At 59.5% G+C, this 19,035-nt stretch overlaps 5 protein-coding genes across 5 annotated transcripts; all 5 read right to left on the reverse strand.

The window, feature by feature from the left end:
• Positions 1–11: 11 nt before the first annotated feature.
• Positions 12–917, reverse strand: LBRM_09_0600 (conserved hypothetical protein; the record flags this gene model as incomplete). The annotated part of the gene is made up of 1 exon (XM_001562626.1): positions 12–917. The coding sequence occupies one exon, from the start codon at positions 915–917 to the stop codon at positions 12–14; it is 906 nt and encodes a 301-aa protein (XP_001562676.1).
• Positions 918–1,194: 277 nt separating this feature from the next.
• Positions 1,195–2,769, reverse strand: LBRM_09_0610 (conserved hypothetical protein; the record flags this gene model as incomplete). The annotated part of the gene is made up of 1 exon (XM_001562627.1): positions 1,195–2,769. One exon carries the CDS (start codon positions 2,767–2,769, stop codon positions 1,195–1,197), a length of 1,575 nt encoding a protein of 524 aa, XP_001562677.1.
• Positions 2,770–3,976: 1,207 nt separating this feature from the next.
• LBRM_09_0620 (histone h1-like protein) lies at positions 3,977–5,461 on the reverse strand (the record flags this gene model as incomplete). The annotated part of the gene is made up of 1 exon (XM_001562628.1): positions 3,977–5,461. The coding sequence occupies one exon, from the start codon at positions 5,459–5,461 to the stop codon at positions 3,977–3,979; it is 1,485 nt and encodes a 494-aa protein (XP_001562678.1).
• Positions 5,462–7,279: 1,818 nt separating this feature from the next.
• Positions 7,280–14,605, reverse strand: LBRM_09_0630 (putative phospholipid transporting ATPase-like protein; the record flags this gene model as incomplete). Its single annotated transcript, XM_001562629.1, has 1 exon — positions 7,280–14,605. The coding sequence occupies one exon, from the start codon at positions 14,603–14,605 to the stop codon at positions 7,280–7,282; it is 7,326 nt and encodes a 2,441-aa protein (XP_001562679.1).
• A 3,077-nt stretch (positions 14,606–17,682) lies between these two features.
• LBRM_09_0640 (ubiquitin-fusion protein) lies at positions 17,683–18,032 on the reverse strand (the record flags this gene model as incomplete). The annotated part of the gene is given in 2 exon segments (XM_003722908.1): positions 17,683–17,838; positions 17,841–18,032. Coding segments are annotated over 2 exon segments (348 nt in total).
• Positions 18,033–19,035: the final 1,003 nt, after the last annotated feature.

Consider the following 19,035-nt stretch of genomic DNA (forward strand, 5'->3'; position numbering starts at 1 on the left):
TGACGACGGTCTCACGCTGCGGAGGTCAGCTCCGCGGTCAGTGGACTCGCGCGTGGAAAGCGGAGGTCTACCAGCTCCTGCCACAGCCCATCACAGCGGTCAAAAAGCCTCGCCTCGCGGTTGCCGAGCAGCAGCGCGTTGTAGCCGCGAATCGTGACGTGCTCTGCGTGACGACTCCGCACAAAACGGAAGACGTCTTCAGCCTCCGCAACGTTGCCCGTGAGCGCCAGCGCCAAAACGACGAGATCGTAGGTGGATGCCGTCGGGCTAATGCCACGGACACCCATGCGATCGTACACAGCGTTTGGAATGGCCTTCACATGTGCGTAGCCACACGTCATGAGGGTGCGCATGAGCGCGTTCGTCAGCTGAGAAGCAGTAGGGGTCGACTCGAGTCGAAAGCTGCCACACTCATGCCCTAGGGCAGACATAGCCATGTCGTACCACCGGTACGCTTCAGCCGCCCGCTCTGCGCCTGCATTATCACCCAGTAGCTTAAAGGTCAACGCAGGGTCACAGGCTGCCTCACTGTGCAGAATGCAGGCGCCGAGGTCACTGGCTCGCCTTCGTTCATCTCCGCAACAGGAGGCGCACGGCCCTGAGGAAAGTAACGCAGCAACCAACCATAATACCACCAACACCCCCCCCCCCCCACACACACACACACCCACATCGTCAGGAATACCTGAGCACCCGCCTCTGAGCTGCACACTTCGCACGCTCCGCTGTACGTGTATAGCTGCGCATGCGTGTCTGCATCTGCCTTTGTGTGTGTGTAGAGAGAAAGAAAAAAAAAGGGGAAAGCGAAGAAGATGGCGAGAATACATGCGAGGGCTGGCGCGGGTGAGGGGGAGGAGGAGATCGAGCACGCGAGGTTCCTTCAGCAGTGCCACCCAAACACTCGCTCCGACGTTCATGTGTGTTCACACACGTTGCACACAGGCCCACGCACGCCCTACTCCACACCGCTCCCCGCCGCGCAAGCGCTCAGTCCACCGTTGATAGTTTACATCGGCGAAATCACAGAAAACACGAAGTGGCAGGCAAAAGGCACAACGCAGCTGCACACAGGCGCCACCTCCGCCAAACCGGTGGTCCCACCCCCTTTCTTTCCTTCCACGGGTGACTACACCCAGGGCACCACCACCACAGCTCGTGCTCAACATACGCAAGAGCGCATCCATCTTGCGTGCTTCAGAGCCATGTCTCCATCCGCTTGCCGAAGTGCAGTGGCACCGGCGACGCCACGGCAGCGTTCGACGTCGCCGTGGCGTTGTCGCGTGGCAGCGTGGTATAGCTGAGGTGCGCCGCACACAGCTTCTTGCGCTCGCACTGGTCCTGCATCGTGCCGTCTGGCAGAACGCAGTGGCCGAACATGGAGTCGCGCAGCTCGGCTGCGCCCCACTGATGGACTGGCAGTGACGCTTCTCGCGGTGGCGCTGCTGGCAGCATTGACTCACGCACCGCAGCGGCGCTGTAGAGGGCCCACGGGTAGTGTTTCGCTTGTAGTGTGCCGCTTACGTCGCGGCTGACAGGCGCTGGCGACAGGGGGAGTGGCATCACGATGTCCCGCTGCTGCTGGTGCTGCCGAGGTTCGCCAGCGTGGGGCGGAGCAGTCGCCTTCCCAGAGGTGACAGCGGCGGCGGAGGGGGGGTCGAAGTACTCAGGGATATACGTGCACGGAATGGCGTTGGCGTATTGGCCCATGTTCTCCGCCGATGTGTGGGTAAACATGGGTGGCGCTGTGCGGAAGGGCACGGGTTCTGCGGCTGCCGTTGCCATCCCCGTGGCTGGCGCAGGCGATGCTGTCGGGCTGTGCGACGGCGTGCTGGTAGCGGTGGCGGCTTGCGACTGTGGCAACGCTGAAGTGGGCAATGTAAAGGCACCGACGGAGGATTCAGCCTGTGGCCGAGATAGTCTCTTGACGTTGAGCTCGCCGGGATCGAGAATCTCCGCGGCAGCGCGCGAGCGGTGTGCCTCGTTGCGGTAGGCAAGGCTGAGGCGGACGTACATTTCCTCAGTCACCTGCGCTGCTTGGCGCAGGCTAATCTCGGTGGACTGAGTGGTGGCGTGCTGGCCCCTGACCCTGATGCCGGCTCCGTTGCTCATACTGGTATGGTGTACGTCTGAGTTACTACCATTGGAGCTGTTCTTGTAGAGCGTCTCTCGTGCGTGCGCCTTGTGCTGTGCATCCGCTTGTCTGACGCGGTTCCCCAGGTGGATCAGCCAAAGCTGGTTCTGCAGAAACTGCGTGTTGCGGTCCTGGAAGTCGGCCATCGAATCCGCCTCCCGCAGCTCTGCACGCTTCTGCAGTCGCTCCAGCCGGCGCTGCCGCATCTCCTCCTTTGCCTCCTCCTCCTGCGCATCACGGCGCCGTTGCTCTTCGAGCTTGGCGGCTTCGTGCTGGGCGAGGGCTCGCCGCTTCTTTTCCTCTCTCTCACGCTGCACCTCAACGGACCAGTCCGCGGCGTCGCGCAGGCCCATATAGGAGTTGAGGTTATGCACACGCACCGGCTGCTCTGTCGGCGGGTCAACAGTGTAGAGCGACGAGGTCGGCACGTGCTGATGCGCGGGGTGCCAGCCAAAGCGCGCGTTGGACACTTGCACCACGTCTTTACTGTCGTTGGTCCCATTCGACTGCTGTGGCAGACGCTGATGAAGTGCCAGCTCGCACGGTGCTCGAATCCTGTGTGCTACTGCCGGTGGCGCCAATCCCGTGGAGTCGGAGATGGGGCTCTTGCAGTTCGAAGCAAGGCTGAAGGAGTACATGAAGGCGCGGAGATGGTGGCCGAGGAGGAGGAAGAAGAGGGTGTGTGCGCGCTAGGAGGCTGCAATCACCGTGACCTCAGCGGTGATTGATAGTCTGCAACGAAAAGGGGAGGGGGAGAAAGCCGCGGTGTACGAGCTGCCAAAAAGGCGCTTGCTGGCACGGATGGCGGTGGCCAACAGGCGTGCGTGCGTGCGGGCGTAGGGATATGTTGGAGCCTCGCTCTGACAGGGATAAGGGGGCGGCATGGAGGAGGGGGAGGGGCATGTGATAGAGAGGAATGATGGCAAGAAGTCCACGCAGACAGAGAACGAGACACAGCATGTTTCAGGCGCCGACGAGCAGGATGGGATGAGGCGGAGGAGGAAAGCCGACAATGCGCTGAGGCTTCCAAGAGATCCATGAATCGGTCACATGTGCGCTGAGAGACAGACAGACACCCCCCAGAGAGTGCAGGTGCAGTTTCACACACGATGCGTGAGCGTCACACACAGGCGTAGGCGCATGGATCTCGGCTTACTCAGTAGCCCATCGACAGCACCGAAGTAGAGAGGGGGAGAGAGGTGGAGGAAAAAAACGAAATGGTTCATCTACTCTCCGGCTGCGAGGCACGCCACTGTTGCCACTGTCAAACCCCCTCCTCCCCCCTTCCCTCTCCCCACCGCATGTCACACCACACGCACGCACGCACGCACGCCCAGTGCATATGCGTGAGAGGGTGGGTTGGGAAGGGAAGGGGGGAGAGAGAGGAGAGGGGAGGGGAGGGGAGGGGAGGGGGGGATGAAGTACAAGTAAAAGTAAACGAGTGAAAGAGGAAAACGATGAAGGGGGCAGGAGAAATACATAGCGAGAGGGAGAGGGGAACGCAGACACGCACACACCGAGGCAGAGACAGACAGACAGACAGAGGAGGAGGAGAGAGAGAGAGCCACACGAACATGCAAGGCGCAGAGGCAACAGAGAAGAGGGGAAAGTCGATGGGCAGAGGAAAACTGTGTGTGTGTGTGACAGCTCCCCACCCCCGACACAATACACAGAGATACACCTCTGCACATGGGTCAGCGCCCTCTCTCCTCCTCTCCCCTCACTCAGTCACTCTCTACCTGGCTTCTTGCTTACTCTAGCTGTTCCTCGTTCTCTTTCCGGTGTCTCCTGCCGCCCCCCTTTTCATCTCACCGCTGCTGCTACCAGTCGTTTTGATTTTCGCCTCTATCGCTTCTTCGTGGCAACGGCCTTGGTTGTCTTCGACTTGGCTTTCGCGGCGGGTGGTGCTGGTGCGGACTTCCTCTTGGATGCCAGCGGCTTGCGCTGTTTTTTGGCCGACATCTGTGACGGTTTCCTCGAAGGCTTCATGGCGGCGGCGGCGGTGACCTTCGCCTTCTGTCTGCGCGCGGCACCCCTGACCGCTGCCGCTGCTGCTGCTGCTGGCGTCTTTGCCTTGGCCTTCTTGCTCTTGTGCGTTATCTTCGCTTCGACAGCCTTGGCTGCCGCCGCGGACGACTTCACCTTCATACGTAACGATGCCTTTGCCTTTTCGTTGGCTGCATGCTTACGTGCGGCGGCAGGCTGCCTCCTTGGCTTTGCCGCACGTGCCTTCACAGCTGCCTGTTTAGCTGGTGAGGCCTTTTTGCTCTTGGAAGCCTCTGGCTTGGTCTCTGCACGCGTGTGTGGCTTTGGCGGCGCTTTTGCCTTGTAGATGTCCGCTGCAATGGCGCCGCGGCGAAGAAGTCGCTTTTTCGCTGAAGTCACCGTGGGAGCGGTGTGCGAGGCTCTGCCGCTTCTCGGCCCCGCCTTGCGCGCAGCTGCTGCCGCCTCTGCATCGGCGGTGGCGGGCATCCCCAACAGGTCGGCCTCGACGAGCGTCTGTAGTGTGTCTCCTCTGGCGCTGCCTCCGCTCTCTTGGGAGTAGCTGACGACAGCATCCTGAGAGGGCATACCAGCGGTCATGGCTGCACGCACCACCCGTTGCTCGCGCTGTTGCACACCGTGGCGGTAGTTGTTGAGCTCCTCGCCACATGTGTGCCGCACCGTTGCCAAGTTGCGCTCCGCCTTGAGCCTCTGCAGCGACGCATTCAGCAGCGCTTCTTCGGCGTGCAACTGCTGTACTCGCTGGCTGAGCAGGAGGGCTGTGGCGGGGCTGCCCACAGCCTGAAGCACCTCCGCTGCTTGCGAAGCAGCGGAGGCAAGACGGATTCGGCGGGCCTTCGTGATAACCGGCCGCCGTGCCCCAGTGCCATTGTCGCCTTCGGTGCGCCGTGGCAGCGAAGCGGCGGCTGTTGCCATTGTGGTCTCCGAGGAGAACGGCGCATTCTCCCGCACCACCGTGACCTCTCCCAGATGGCGAGAGCTGAAGCCGTCCATGACACAGTCCACATCGCCGTTGCGGTCACTAGTGTTGCTCTCTTCAAGTATGGACAGTGCGTTTGCATGATCCTGCGCTGCTGCTCCTCCTCCTCCTCCTGCGGCGGCGGCATCCGTCTGCTGCATGTGTATGGTCGCAGCGGCACTGTCGTGTGACTGCGAGTTTTGTGACAACAACAGCGACGCCGCCGCTGCGGAGGTCAGGGAGTTGGCGGCCATGGCCGCCTCGCTTGCCGCTTCATTGTGAAAGGCGGCAGAGAAGGAGGAGGAGGAGGAGGAGGAGAGGAACGCGGCCCGCAGCACGTAAGACGGACGCAAGAGGGCGCGGAGCATGGCAGCGGCGAATTCAGCGGAGGGGAAAAAAGTTGACGTGGAGTGCCCGCACAGAGAAGGGCGACACTTACGACAGGCGGGGAGGCAGTCGAAGGCCGAGATGGCGCGGGTGGGGTGGGCGAGGGGAGGGATAAAGAGTCCGGAGAGACGTGAGATAGGAGAGGGCGAAGGGGAACAGAGAAAGGGGGTGGGGGAGAGAGAAAGAGAGAGAAGGAGAGGGTGAAGAGAGAAGCAGGCTGGCGTGCGTGTGTGGTGTTCGAAGTTGAAGAACTCCTGTACACGTGAAGTGAGAAGAAGCAGAGAAGAGAAGAAAAAGCCTCACAGGGAGTACACCCCCACGCACGCACACACGACTGTCAAAGAGGGTACACGATCGGGGAGACGAACCAAAGGAGAGAAAACGAGTGAGTGATAGGCCTGTGTGATGTGTGTCGCTCGCTTGGGTGTGCCTGTCTGTCCTGCTAGGTTTTGATCAGACGTGGTGTGAAGGCGAGAAGGGCGCCTGTGCTGCGGGCGGTGCTGGAGAGGGCACGGCAGCACTGATAGAGAAAAGGAGAAAGGAGTGATCTAGATTGGGTTGTACGCGTGAATCGGGGGAGGGGGAGAGGGGGGGGGGGGGCGGGTAGAGGTGACTCTGCCGAAAAAGCGAAGTCGAGGAGGAACAAAAATGATCTAAAAGGTTGAGCACACAGGCAGAGGGGCGTGCGAGCGAGAGAACGAAGAGCAAGACGACCGAAAGCGAAGCTGTAGGAAGGACAGAAAGGGAGGCGGAGTGTGTGTGTGTGTGTGTGTCGAGGGGAAACGAATATAAAGAAGGCGACCAAGAGGCGTGCCGGCTCCCAACGAAATACGCAGACACACACACACACAGTGAGCACAAGGAGGCGGGGGAGGGCTTGAGAGAGAGAGGGAGGGAGGGGGGCAGTTGCGTTGTCGTGGCCGTTGGACTCGCCACTCTTCTTCGGTCGTTTCCACCCCCTTCCTTCTCAGCAGTGCTGGGCGGTTCCTGCTCACGACGTTGCTTCCGTGTCTTAAGATGGCGTTTCGTGCGCCGCCCCCTTTTTTTTTACCTCAGCGGCAGCGGTGCTTTGGAAGGGGGCGCGGTGGGGTGGGGTGGGGCGGAGGGAAAGTGAGGAGAGGAGGAGGGGGGGGGGAGTAGAGGGGTGCGTTGTGTGAAAGTTTGGCACTCCTCTCGCCCCGTAGTGCCCCGATGATGGTTCATGCAAGCAGAGCGAAAGAGGGAGAACAGAGAGGGAGAGAGCAAGAGTGGGGATATGCAAGCGAGGTAAGGAGCTTGGTGAACCATTACAGGAGGGGGGTGGGGTGGAGGAGAGTTGGCTGGTCCACGACAGAGTGCAACACCAGAGAGAGAACAACATATATATGATCTCAACAGGAACCGCGGTCGAGGAGGGCAGAGCTGGCGCGCACATCGCTGCTCAGAGACTTTCCCGCCTTCGGTGTACGCGCCGTCTTCCTCTGACTGTCTCGTTGCACACGTGAACACACCTTCACCCAGGCCTCATCACTGAGCCTCACTGTGGAGGCGAAGCAATCAACAAATCGCGTGCTTCGATGATAGTGAAAGTCGCCACAGAGACAGCATCGACAGTTTTTTTCTCTTCGGCGCGCCGTTCACACACGCACATCCAATACGCTGCCGAGTAAAAAAAATAGAGGGAAAAGAGCCGAGGAGGCGCGGAGGGGGGGGGGGAGCGAGTGAATACGGTGAGAACGAGAGGAGCACACAGGCTGCCCTCTCTCCCTCTCCCACAACCCCTCGGCCTCGTTCCTTCTCCAGCACCGTGACTGTTTACCTCACCGTGCTACAGTCACCCTAGCTTTTCCGGCAGTTGGGACAGCAGCAGCAGCTGGTGCCGTTGTCACCGTTGGGGCCGTGCCTTTGGCGCTGCTGCCCTCCACAGCCGCCTCCTTTGGCTGTTGCTGCGCCTTGGTCAGTTCCTCGTACCGGGCAAGCAGGCGCGCGTACTCTGCCTTCAGGCTCTCCTTGGTGCACGTGTACGGGATGCGATGATGCGATCTTCTGGCAGCGCGCATGGCGAAGCCGGCATTCTGCCACGGCGCGAACAGTTGTATGTACATGTTCAACGCCATGGTGAAGAGGATGAGCACTCCGCAGGCGAAGAAGAGCATCAGCCAGAACTTACTAGACGTGCTGTACAGCTCATGCGCCACCCTTACAAACCCGTTGCTGCCGGCGAGGTCGTTTAAGGAGGAGTACAAGAACTCGATGGCCGGCAGGAGGATGAGCCCCAGCCCAATGACGAGCGCGAAGGGAATCATGTAGTACGTCACCAGCGTGCCGGCGCGGAGGTCGGCGACAAGGACGAGCATCGTGAAGAAGGTGGCGCCGTAATCCTCGATGGCGGCGGTCATGTACGTGTACAGGTTGTCCTGCACGCCGACCGTGTACATGAGGACGAAGAAGAAGAGGAGGCCCTCGATGAGACCGTCGGCCAGCCACTTGAAGATGTACGGGAAGGAGAAGTACATAAATTCGCGCGACAGTGGCGGGTAGAGCTTCGGCAGGGACTCGGCCAGCTCATCTTCGACGTCCTTATCCAGAATGCCAATCATCAGTGGTTGCAGAGAGCAGAAGAAGACGCTGAACAGAGCCAGCAGCCATGAGTCTATCAGCGTCTGACCTGAGAAGCCAACAAAGAATTGGTAGCTCACCATCCCCACCGTCACGATCACATTCTTGTACAGCGAGAAGACGATGCAGTGCGCCTCGCGGAAGACGGAGAAGCGGCCGTGGACGAAGAGTAGCCGCTTCAAGAAGCGGAACTTTGGGATGGCGTAATCGCTCGCCAGCTCCGCCTGCGACCCTTCCAAGCCCATGATGCCGACGCCGATGCTGCTCTCCTGGATCATGGACACGTCATTGGCGCCGTCACCGATGGCGAGCACCACAGCGTTGGTGTTGCGCTTGAACATCCGCACAACCTTCGCCTTCTGGAGTGGGGTCATGCGACAGCACACGGCGCTGCGGCAGCGACTACCAAGGAGGAAGAAGCGGCGCGCACGGTCGCTGTCCTCAAAAATGAAGTCCAGGGTCTTACCGTCCACCACAATGACGACGACGTGAGCGTTAAACACCTCCTGCCCTTCGTTGCACTTATCCTCGGCCGTCCTGAGCTGCTCCTCGATGCGGGTGCATTTGCGCATTAGGAATCTCTGCGCCGCGTCGACTGTGGTGCTCGACTCAGCGCCTCTGTGTCTATTGCCTGCACTTGTGCCCACCGTTTCGTACCGCGGACTTCCAGTGGAGAAGGTGCGGTTGGTGTTGCCCACCTGCGTTGGGCACGTGTTCTGCTGCGGCGGCGACTGCGTGTCGGACGACGCGCTCAGGTAGGCCCGGGTTGTCATGCTGACCTCTGACAACTGCAAGGCATTTTCCGCATCTGACGAGCTCTCTGACAGCGGCGATGGCTCACCGAGACTGCCATCGTTGGTCTTGAGTTGACGCTGCTCTTTATACCTCTGCTGCTGCAGCATCAACGCCTCTTCCTCCAGAATGTCAGACAGGTCGAGGTGGCACACATAGTCAGCGCAGCCAATGCTGATAAGACCGCTTGTTTGGGCAATGGTGACGGCCGTCTCCCGCTTGTCGCCTGTCAGCATCCACACCACAATGGATGCCTGAATGCAAAACTCCAGTGTCTGCGGCACCTCCTCCTGCAGCTTGTCCTCCACCGCGGTGGCGCCAACGATGTCGACGTCCCTCTCCAAGAGCGCGTATGCTTCGTGCAGCTTCTCGTTGCGGTCCTGCATCGCACACTGAGCATTGTTGAAGATCGGCAGCCACTCACGCACCTCTTCCTCGCTCAGGTAGCGCTGGCCTAGGATGAGGGTGCGCAGACCTAGCTGAGACATCGCGTCCAGCTCCTTCTGCATCTTATCCTTCGCCCGCACGTTAGCGCGCTTCTGCATGTTTACGATCTCTAACATGCTGCTATCCGCACCTTTGACGAGCAGCAGATACTTCCCTGGTTTCGAGGACAGTACGCCTGCTGTCGCACCGAACCCCAAATCCGTGCTGCTCCCGAGACAGTCGTGGTAGAGCGACATCTCGCCTAAAGATGATTGAAGCAGGTGCTGAGCGCCGCTGGACGGCGGGCGCAACGGGGCGCTGCGTGGCAGAAGTACTCTCGTGACTGCTGCGTCGGTGCTCTTGTTGCCACCTTCCGTCTCCTGCTGCTTTTCTGCTTTACCCGGGAGCGTAGCCCTACTGGACAGGGCAGTGGATTGGCCCAGCAGCGGTGGCGGCACATCAGTCGCCATGAAAGAGGTGAAGGGCGATCTCGTCTGCACTCGGGGCAACTGCGCATCCTTGTTGGACTGCGATGCGGCGCCCCCATCAGGCAATACACGTGAGGCGATGTCCGCGAACGGCTTGGACGACTTGCCCCCTCCTACTGCTGTTACTGCGCTGGCAGCGGCGTTCTCTGGTGCTCTGCGGTGGTAGTGCGCGCTTGTGCCCGCAGCCAGAGATGTTGTCACGGCCTCGGCGTCCAGGTCAGGCCGTCGTTGCAGTAAAATGCTCATCAGCTTGCGCTGCGGCGTGAACTCGAGCTCTGCGACGATGTCGTAGCACAGGACGCGGCCGAGCGCCTTCACATACATCTGCCTCGTCGTCCGCTCGAAGAGTGAGAACCCGTTCTCACGTGCTGCGTTCACTAAGCCGATCTCGTCCAGCGACTGACCCTCGTAAATTTTGCTGCGGTCAATAAACTGCTCGAGATCGGTGATCCCTATCGAGGCTGCTGCCTGTCCCAGACACCCACTAGCGCTGCCGCTCGAGGGCCCCCGGTTCAGCTGCCGTCCGCGCCCTGTGCCATCGTTGATCGTCTGGGCACTGAAGTTGCGACTATGTAGAGTGCGATTGAGGTAACGGTTCTGGTACCAACTCGCGCTACTCGTGCGGCCGTGCAGCAGGGCCATGCTGGTCGCGCTTGTCTGATGACGATAGTGCTGATAATGGCTTCTACCATCCGTACTCGCCGCCTTCATCAAGGGTGCAGCGCTGGCGCAGGTGACGTGGCCGTGAGCCGGCAGGTTGTGACCCCTGCTGCTGTTGGCACCACCAACTGTGCACGATTCACAGCCTTCACATGTCCCGGGGCCGGCGGGAACAGCGTAGGGGATCTCAACGAAGTTACCTCCTGAAATCTCGGTGAGGGACAACACGGTGGAGAGAGGGAGCACCTCTGGTTCCGGATGGGCAGCCTCGCGGCTGCGCTGATGATGCACTGCCGAGGGAACGGGGCCGACGGTGGAAGCGCTGCTACGACGACGTCGCTTCGGCATACGCTTGCCTGCGCTGTCTCCCTCCTGGTTGTGGTGGTGGCGGTGACGGCGCTTGCGTTTTTTCGTGTCCTGTGGTGCACCGTTATCCTGCTTCGCTTCCCTACCATTACCATCACTGCCTGCGTCCACTGGGAAGCACACGACAGAGTGGCACAGGGCGAGGGCGCGCAGGTAGCAAAAAAGCGGGTCGCGCTCCAGCACGGCTTCGCTGACGTTACGCAGCCCGGGCGAGCAGCCGAAACCGCCAGGTCCACTACCATCCGCTCCAGGTGCCGCGCTACCAACGCCACCGTTGCCGAGAGCGCCGTCGGCGAAGAGGGGGACGCTGCGGGAGGAGGTGGTGTGCTGGTGCGCGTCCTGTATGGCGTGACGCAACGCAGCCCTAGCACTTTCGTCATCTGCACAGGGTTGCGTCGCACCGCCGTCGCTAAGGACACGCGGTAAGATATACGAGATGGCACCCTGTGCGACAGAGTTACTGACGGCTGCGGTTGTCTGTGCGGGTCCCTGATTGTCGCGGTGCCGCGTCGCCGCCTTGTCACCGTCGGCAACAACTAAGTGACTCGCCATCATCGCTGCCACGCCCTGGAGGGGGTGAGCGGGGGTGTTGTAGTCACTGCCGCCATTCGCACCAGAGCTGCTCTTGTCTGCGGCAGGCTCCGCAGAGGTGAGGGAGCTGACGCCTTGCATACCCACCGAATTGTCTTCGATGTCAGCGTCGAGAGTTTGTGCCTCTTTGTCGAGGGAAAAGTTGATGTGGTGGTGGTGGTCATGGCGCAACGACGGCTCACCGCCTGGGTCCATGGCGCTAGGAAGGACGCTGGTTGGGACGTGTGCAGCTCTACGACGAAGAAGTGCAAGGCCGATGCCTCCAGGCTTTTCCGTCTCGTTGTGCGTGTGCCCGTTCACGATACCGCCAACGTACGTCATGAGGTTCTCCGTCAACGTTCCCGTCTTGTCTGTGAAGATGTAGCGCACGTGGCCGAGTTGGGAGTTCAGTTCGGAGGTCTTGGGCCGCGCTTTTTTGATGGCGCCGGTGAACTCGTCGAAGACAGCCATGCGTTTGTCCGCCGCGATCTGGAGCATCTGCATGGCCTTGTTGAACTCCAGGGTGACGTAGAGCGACATGGGAATGAGGTAGCTCACCAGCACAAAATTTGTCAGGTAGCGCCACCAAAAGAGAAAGGAGTCCGAGTAGCGCTCCAGGTTCCACTGGATGTACCAGGTTGAGTGATCTGACTTCGCACCAGGCACCTTGCGCAGCAGGCGGTGCTTACTCCAGATGGCCAGCCCGCAGAGCAGTAACATCAACACCTGGTTCAGTATAACGAAAAACACGTTCAGGTGGTTCAAGCGACGTGTCGTGCTAGTGATCTTGTGTGGCTTTGGCCGAAGGTTCAGCAGCATCTTTGTGTGGCAGCCTGTGTACACTGCCGCACCAAGAACCCAGTCCGTGTTGCGGATGACACACCCACGTGGGATGAACTGGTCGATGCCAAGCGGCACCATCTCACCCGTTGGCAGACGCAGTTGGCCAAACCATATCGAAAGGTCCGGGGTAGGGGGGCAGGAGACGAGCACCACGCCGGAAGCCGGCGGGCTGCCTGGGGCTGCGGCAGTGGCGCTACCGCTACCGTGGAGCGGCTCGTCATGAACCACTAGAGGCCTGTCGAGCGCCGAGCAGCCACACGACTGACTACAGGGACCGGCTCCTGCTCCCTCGCGTGGTTGCGGGTCAGACGCGCTTTTTTGTTGCAACTCACCGCTGATGTGATGATGATGGCTGGTGGCGTCCTTGGCGAACACAGACTCGTTCTCGCCCGTGCGATTTGCCGCGTCGTTAGGCCACACGTGCGAGGAGGACTCATGCAGAGCGCTCGTGCATACCAGAGGCAATAAATGCACACCTGCGCTGTTCGTACGACTGTGCACGGTGCGCTCGTACTGCTCAGAGAGCTGTTGAAGCTGGGGTGGCATCGGCAGCTGCCCTTCTTCGGCGAGTCGGTCATTCAGGGTCATGAGTCGTTGGTGCAGAATGCGTTTTGGTGTGATGTCTGGCGTGACATGGTCAGCCCTGTTGTGGAGGGTTTCCGACTCCGCGACACCCAAGTACGCGTGGCTGCGAGAGAGCTGGATGCCACCGGTGCGGGGACTGACAAAGTGCCGGAAGTGCTGCTGTGGATCAGAGAAGCAGCGGACATGATGCTTGTAGAGGCGTGCGGCACTTCTCTCCCTTGCCGCTCCGGCTAAGTAGTGCTCGGTCGCTTCTCGCTCTTCGTACGGTTGGTACACCGACGTCTGCAAGCCATGCTGGTGCGGTGGCGAGGAGTTGCTCAAGTCCTCAAGTGAGGGGATTGACTCTAAGATGGCGGTGGGGAAGGTCATGACATCGCCGTTGCGAGCCGCGGCCTTCGCGGAGAGAGCCGGCTGCTCCGCACCCTTGACAAGAGCGGCGGACGAGGTGGTGGTCAGTGGGACATTGAGGTGCCTGGGGTCCGTCACCGCTGCCTCTTCTATTGATGTGTTCATCAACCGATCCGTGACTCTAGCAGTGTTTCCGCCGCCGAGCGCGTCACAGCAGTCCACGTACACCTTGGTTGGCGCTGTGGTTTCGCCTGACCCACCCCAGGCATCTGGTGGCCCGGTAGCGGTACTGCTCATGCGCGCCTGCACGGCTGCCGCGTCGCTTGCCGAGACGCCGAGGGCTTGCTCCACGACATCCTCCACTGTCCCCAATGCCTCCACTGTCTGGATCTTAGCGCGGCGCGTCTTGGCGTTTGTCTCGCCGTCGAGGTTGGATGTCTCGACGTACGCCAGCCCGTCCGGCAGCGACGTGTTCAAAATAAGGCAGTCCGCCTTCACTTCTTCCCCAAGGCGGAAGAGCATAACGTCGCCAGGGTACACATCACAGCTGCGCACTGGATGGAACGTGACGACTGGCTCCGCTGCAGCGACGGGAGTCGTTGACCCTCGAGACTGCAGCGGAGCGTAGCGGAGGTTTGATGCGGTCGGGGCCGCTTTCGATGTGCCGCAGCCTCGGCCGTCGGTGGACATCTCTACCTCGTCCAGCACGTCCATTCCGTCACCACCGTGTGACCTGTTGCTGCGGCTGACCATGGTGTCCCCAGTTCGACTGTCTGGTCGCGAAAAGACGTGCGCAACACGCTGCCGCCAGCGGAGAAGCTTCTGCTGGCAATTGTGAGCACCGTACACTTTCCCCTTCTTTGCGGTGTCCTTCACGCGATGTGCCTCTGCGGCACCGCCGTCGCTGCTGCTAGTGGCTGCGCTGCCGTGGCTGGTAACACCGTTGCTTGGCAGCTCCGTGCGTGCTCGCAGAACGTAGACGATCACTTCGTTTGCTTTCTGATCTGCTTTGCGTCGCTTGTAATCCTCCCAGATGTCTTTGAGGATGCCAGCGCCGAGTACGATGCACAGAGGTACAATGCTGCTGAAGGGGTTGGTCGGGCTTGCCCCTGGCACAAGCGTGATGATCATGACGAGCAAGAAGTACAAGTTCGAGATCTTGTGGAACTGGTAGAGAAGGCTGAGGGGCAAGCTGGTGAGAAGCGTGTACTTTGCCGTGCGGATCGAGTTGTCAGGAAACTTGCGCTGCCTGTTGAGGCCGTTGCGCAGGAGGTCAATTTCTACGAAGGCCGATTGTTCAGACCCCGATGAGCAGCCGTCCTTGGCGGTGCCCGCCATAAAGTCCGTCTTGTCGTCATTGCCAATGACATTGCCGCTGGCATTCGCGCATCCAAAGGTGTTTCGGACGGTGGCGGCAAAGCTGCCAAGGGCGGTCTTTGCCTTCTGCATGATGAAGTGGACACGGCTGCAACTGTTAACAGTCGCTCTTTCAGCTTCGCAAAGTGTGTGGGAGAATGTGAGGAGGAGAAGGGAGGAGTATAGGGACACGTCTCCAGCAGCTGCTGGGCAGTGGAGAGGTTCAGAGAAGCGACGGCAAAAACAAAGAAGGCAGAATACGGCAGCGAGAGGGATCACAAGCGACAGCAACAGCCAACAGAAAGGATCCAAGCGTAGAGCCCGATGAGGAGGGGGAAAGAGAGCGAACAAGTCTTTAAGAGAGCAAGCAAAGACCAAGCTGAAACAGGAGAAGAGGAGTGGGGGAGGGTGGATAAACAGATGAGGAAAGAGGGTTACTGTGGTAGTAGTAGTGGGTAATCACCACTGCCACCGCCATACAAGGGCCCACAACAATATACGCGCTACTGTAGATCAACTGCAGTAGGAAAGCAACAACAGAAAAGAGAAGACAGAAATGACTCCCCCTGCCCACACTTCCCCCCTCCCCCCCCAGACACACACACACAGAGGCTGAGCCTAAGAGAGATGCGAGGGCGCACAACACAGAGAGGCGCCGAGAAACAGCCGTCTTTCCTACCGAAAGAGTTGGCAGAGGCGGGCGCATAAACTCGCCACCGAGACCGACAAGGGCAGCAGGGAGAAGACCAGAACGAGAGGGAAACAGAGAATGAAGAAAGCAAAGTGGGTATGTGTGTCTCTCTCTGTGTGTTGACGTGTCTATCAGCAGCGCCCTGCCTACAAAACGTTGGTACTGACTTCCGCGTACGCTGTCTCGGCCACGTGTGCGAGTCACTCACAAACCTCGTTATTGGCTACTCTGCTTGCTTGTTCTTGTTAGCCTCGCGTGTGTCCGTATCCTTTTTGGCCGGCCAGCTCGCCTTCAAGTTAGCGCGAGCACTGCAGCTCTCTCGCTTTCCCGTTCTTCCCCTTGTTGCCTCTATCGCAGAGGCGAGAAAAGAGGGAAGAAGAGAGAGAGGGTGGAGGGAAGAGGCGCAGTGCAAAGTGAAGATGGGCGGGAGTAGGCGAGGGCAGAGAGGTCCGAGAGGGAGTGCGTGCGTGTATAAGCCCAACACAAGCTAGAGACCTCCTCGTCCCCGCGAAAAAGCACAGAAGAGAAAAGAGCCGCGCGTCTTCACGTGTGGCTGCGTATGCGAGGGAGAGAGGGAGGGAAGCTGAAAGTCGACGAATGACAAAAGGGGTGGGGGATAGGGGAGGGGAGGCAGAGAGAGCAGCGAAATAGAGAAATGAGGAGGAGGAGGTGTGCGTGCGTGTGCGTGTGTGTCGATGCTAAAGCGAAGCAACCGAGCGAAAGGAAAGCAAAACCTACAAGCCCAATAGAAGAGAAACGGGCACCACAGTTGCGTGCCCAAGAGCGAAAGGGATTGTGATGATGTACGCGGCAGGGGGTGGGGGTGGTGGTAGAGTGGAGGGAGGAGCGTCACGGAGAAACACACACGTGGAGGGCACTGTGGAACCCCCTCTCTCTTCTCTCCCCCTTTTGCGCTACGTGAGGGATTAAACCTACACCAACGCACAAAGCAAAAAAAGGCTGACTCAAGGAGTTACGTGATGGGGGTTCTCAGCGGGGATGATGCATATGCATAGACATCTAATGGGACGCGCCTGTGCGTAGGTGGGTGAGTGGGCCTGTAGGACCCACTTGCAGAAAGGCAAACAAGTCCACACAGACTAGTAGGGGGTGAGAGTGTAGGAGAGAGAGGGGGGGGGGGGCGGGAGAGCACAACTCCTCGAATATACGCAGCCACGCGGTGTGTGCAGTGTACTTCTGTTTTTTTTTTTTTTTATTTCTTACGTGTGTGTGTGTGTGTGTGGTGGCAGAACAGAAGGTCGCATCCAACAGAATCCTTCGAAGCGCGCGTGAGCGAGGGAGAAGGAGAGAGAGAGAGAGACGCAGGTAAGAATGAAATGAATCAGTTGAAGAGAGGGTCCGTACAACAGGGCAGGGTTGACATTGATGCGCGCTGCTGGCCACGCAATCGTTTACCTAAACTCCCTTTTCCTCATAATGAAACACCACCGTATCACAAAAATGTCACTGTTTCCTCATCTGGTGATGCGCGCACACAGGCATACGCGCAGAGGGCGTGCAAGCGACACAGGACGGCTGTGTGGTGACAGTCACGTGAGGGGTTGGGCGAAGGAGGAGGAGGAGAGCTGAGAAGCGGCGGTACAGCCCAGAGGACACACTCACTCACACCAAACAGTGTCGGAGGCGCATGTCGTTATGCCGATGGGTAGCTGTGTGTGTGTGTAGGCGTGCCGTAGACCCATTGCCGCGACTTTTCGTTCTGACTCGAGAGTGGTGCTGTTTTTCTGTCTTATCTGTGACGAGTAAATTGCTCCTCCAATGTGTCCACTCCCCGGCCATACAGGATGAGTCGAACTCCCCTCTACCCCGGCCTACCAACAGGCCTATCACATGGTGCGAGGCGGCTGCAGGCACCCATTTCCGCAATACGCTGACTCAGTTTCCTGAGCACGGCCGCTGCCTCGGACTCTACCCACTACTGCCTCGCAGGTCGCCTCACAGCCACTTCCATCATGCCAACTGCCACCTGGTGCATCCTCTTCGGGGCGGCTCAGGGCTCCCCACGCACCCGCAAGCAGCGAGGGCCTGGTGAGATGCATTCGAGTCACGCTGACAACTTGCCCATCTTATGGGTAGGGCAAACGTCCTCACCGCCTGCATCCGTAGCGATACACCGCTCTGACTTCCCCACACGGTGGGGGTACTGGACCCTGAGCTGCCACGCGCTGAGGTGTCCCCCGTCCTGTCATGGAAGGGTTTGCAGGTAAAAGATGGAAAGTGCAGAAGAAAAAAGGAGCGGAGAGGCGAGGGAGGAAGGGGAAGGACGCGGGTGGTGAACGAGTGAGCGAGAGGCCCGCTCACTCTGTGGCAGATGTGTGTACACATACATATCTGTATCCCACCATCCTCTCTCTCGCTTCTCCTCTTATCGCAACACCCCAGACGCGCCACGTCACGCCAGCACCACCGGTACCACAAGACAGGCAGAGAGCGAGCGCTGCGGGGTTAGCCACCACACCTAGCGCAGCTTCTTCTTCATGCGCAGGTTGGAGCAGTGACTGCAGGTCTTCTTGCGGCAGTTCGTGGCGCGCACCGGCAGGCAGGCGTAGCAGCGGCCGCACACTTTCTTCTCCCAGTTGTACTTCTTGGCCAGCGCGATCAGCGTCGGCTCCATCAGGCCGCCGCGCAGGCGCAGCACCAGGTGCAGAGTGGACTCCTTCTGGATGTTGTAGTCCGAGAGCGTGCGTCCCTCCTCCAGCTGCTTGCCGGCGTGATGCTCTCCTTGTCCTGGTTCTTGGCCTTCACGTTCTCGATCGTGTCGCTCGGTTCCACCTCGAGCGCGATCGTCTTGCCGGTCAGCGTCTTCATGAAGATTTGCGTGGTGGCACTGCAGGTGTTGTGCACGCGAGGCAGCGGGAAAAAATAGGGGGAGGTCGGGTGAAGGGTTACGGCGCGCCTTATAATACGCTTCGGTTATCGATAGTGCATCGATACATTTTGCGTGAGTGCGGGCGAGCCAGTGGAGGTGACGGGGGTGGAAGTGCAGGGAGGGAGGGAGAGAGGGAGTACGAAGATAGAGAGAGAGTGCAGGGGGGGGGGAGGGGGGCGTGGATTACGCAGAGGAAGCCGTGCGCGCCTTCTCTGAGTAGCATACAGAGGGAGAGAGCGGCTCCTACAGATGCGCAGGTGTGCAGCTACCCAAGCACGAAGAGAGAAAAGATGGACACCTGACGCGTGTCAGCCGTCGCGCGAGCGCGGGGCCCCCACCTGACACTGCTGCTGCGCCCCTGGAGGGAAGAAAGAATCCACTTAGTCAGCTAACCTGTGCGCGAGACACAAACACACGCAGAGAGGGAGAGAGAGGCGTACATCAAGTGGTGGCACGAATACCAGTGGACACACTCCCTCATAAAAGCCGCAAAAGAAAAAGAAGAAGCGCATAAGCCCACAAGACAACAACGTGTGGAGGTGCAGGAAGAAAGCGAGGACGAGGGGAAGGAGGGAGGAAGTCTGCAGTTAAGGGGGGGGGGGAGGAGGAGGAGGAGGAGGGGGGAGGTGGGGGAAAACGAGAAGCAATGAAGTGTGGTCAGCTGCGAGGTCGTGGGTGGGTGCATTGGCGTCCACGCGCGTCGCACCGGCACACATGCAACAGCGGTAGCAAAGCACAGCAGCGGTTGACCCCCCCCCCCCCCAAACAGTTACCAAAGGCATATAATTTTCATAAAAAACCACAGGGTGGGGCTACTACATAAGCGCCCCTTTTTAAGTCATGCAAAATACTTCTCAATGTTCTATGTTTTATAAAACTCTCTCCGTTTGCGAACAAATCCTTTTTTGCCTATTCTGTACGGGATTAACCCCCCGGCCAACA

The sequence above is a fragment of the Leishmania braziliensis genome, chromosome 9, assembly GCF_000002845.2.
Source record: "Leishmania braziliensis MHOM/BR/75/M2904 complete genome, chromosome 9".
Taxonomy (NCBI): Eukaryota; Euglenozoa; class Kinetoplastea; order Trypanosomatida; family Trypanosomatidae; genus Leishmania; species Leishmania braziliensis.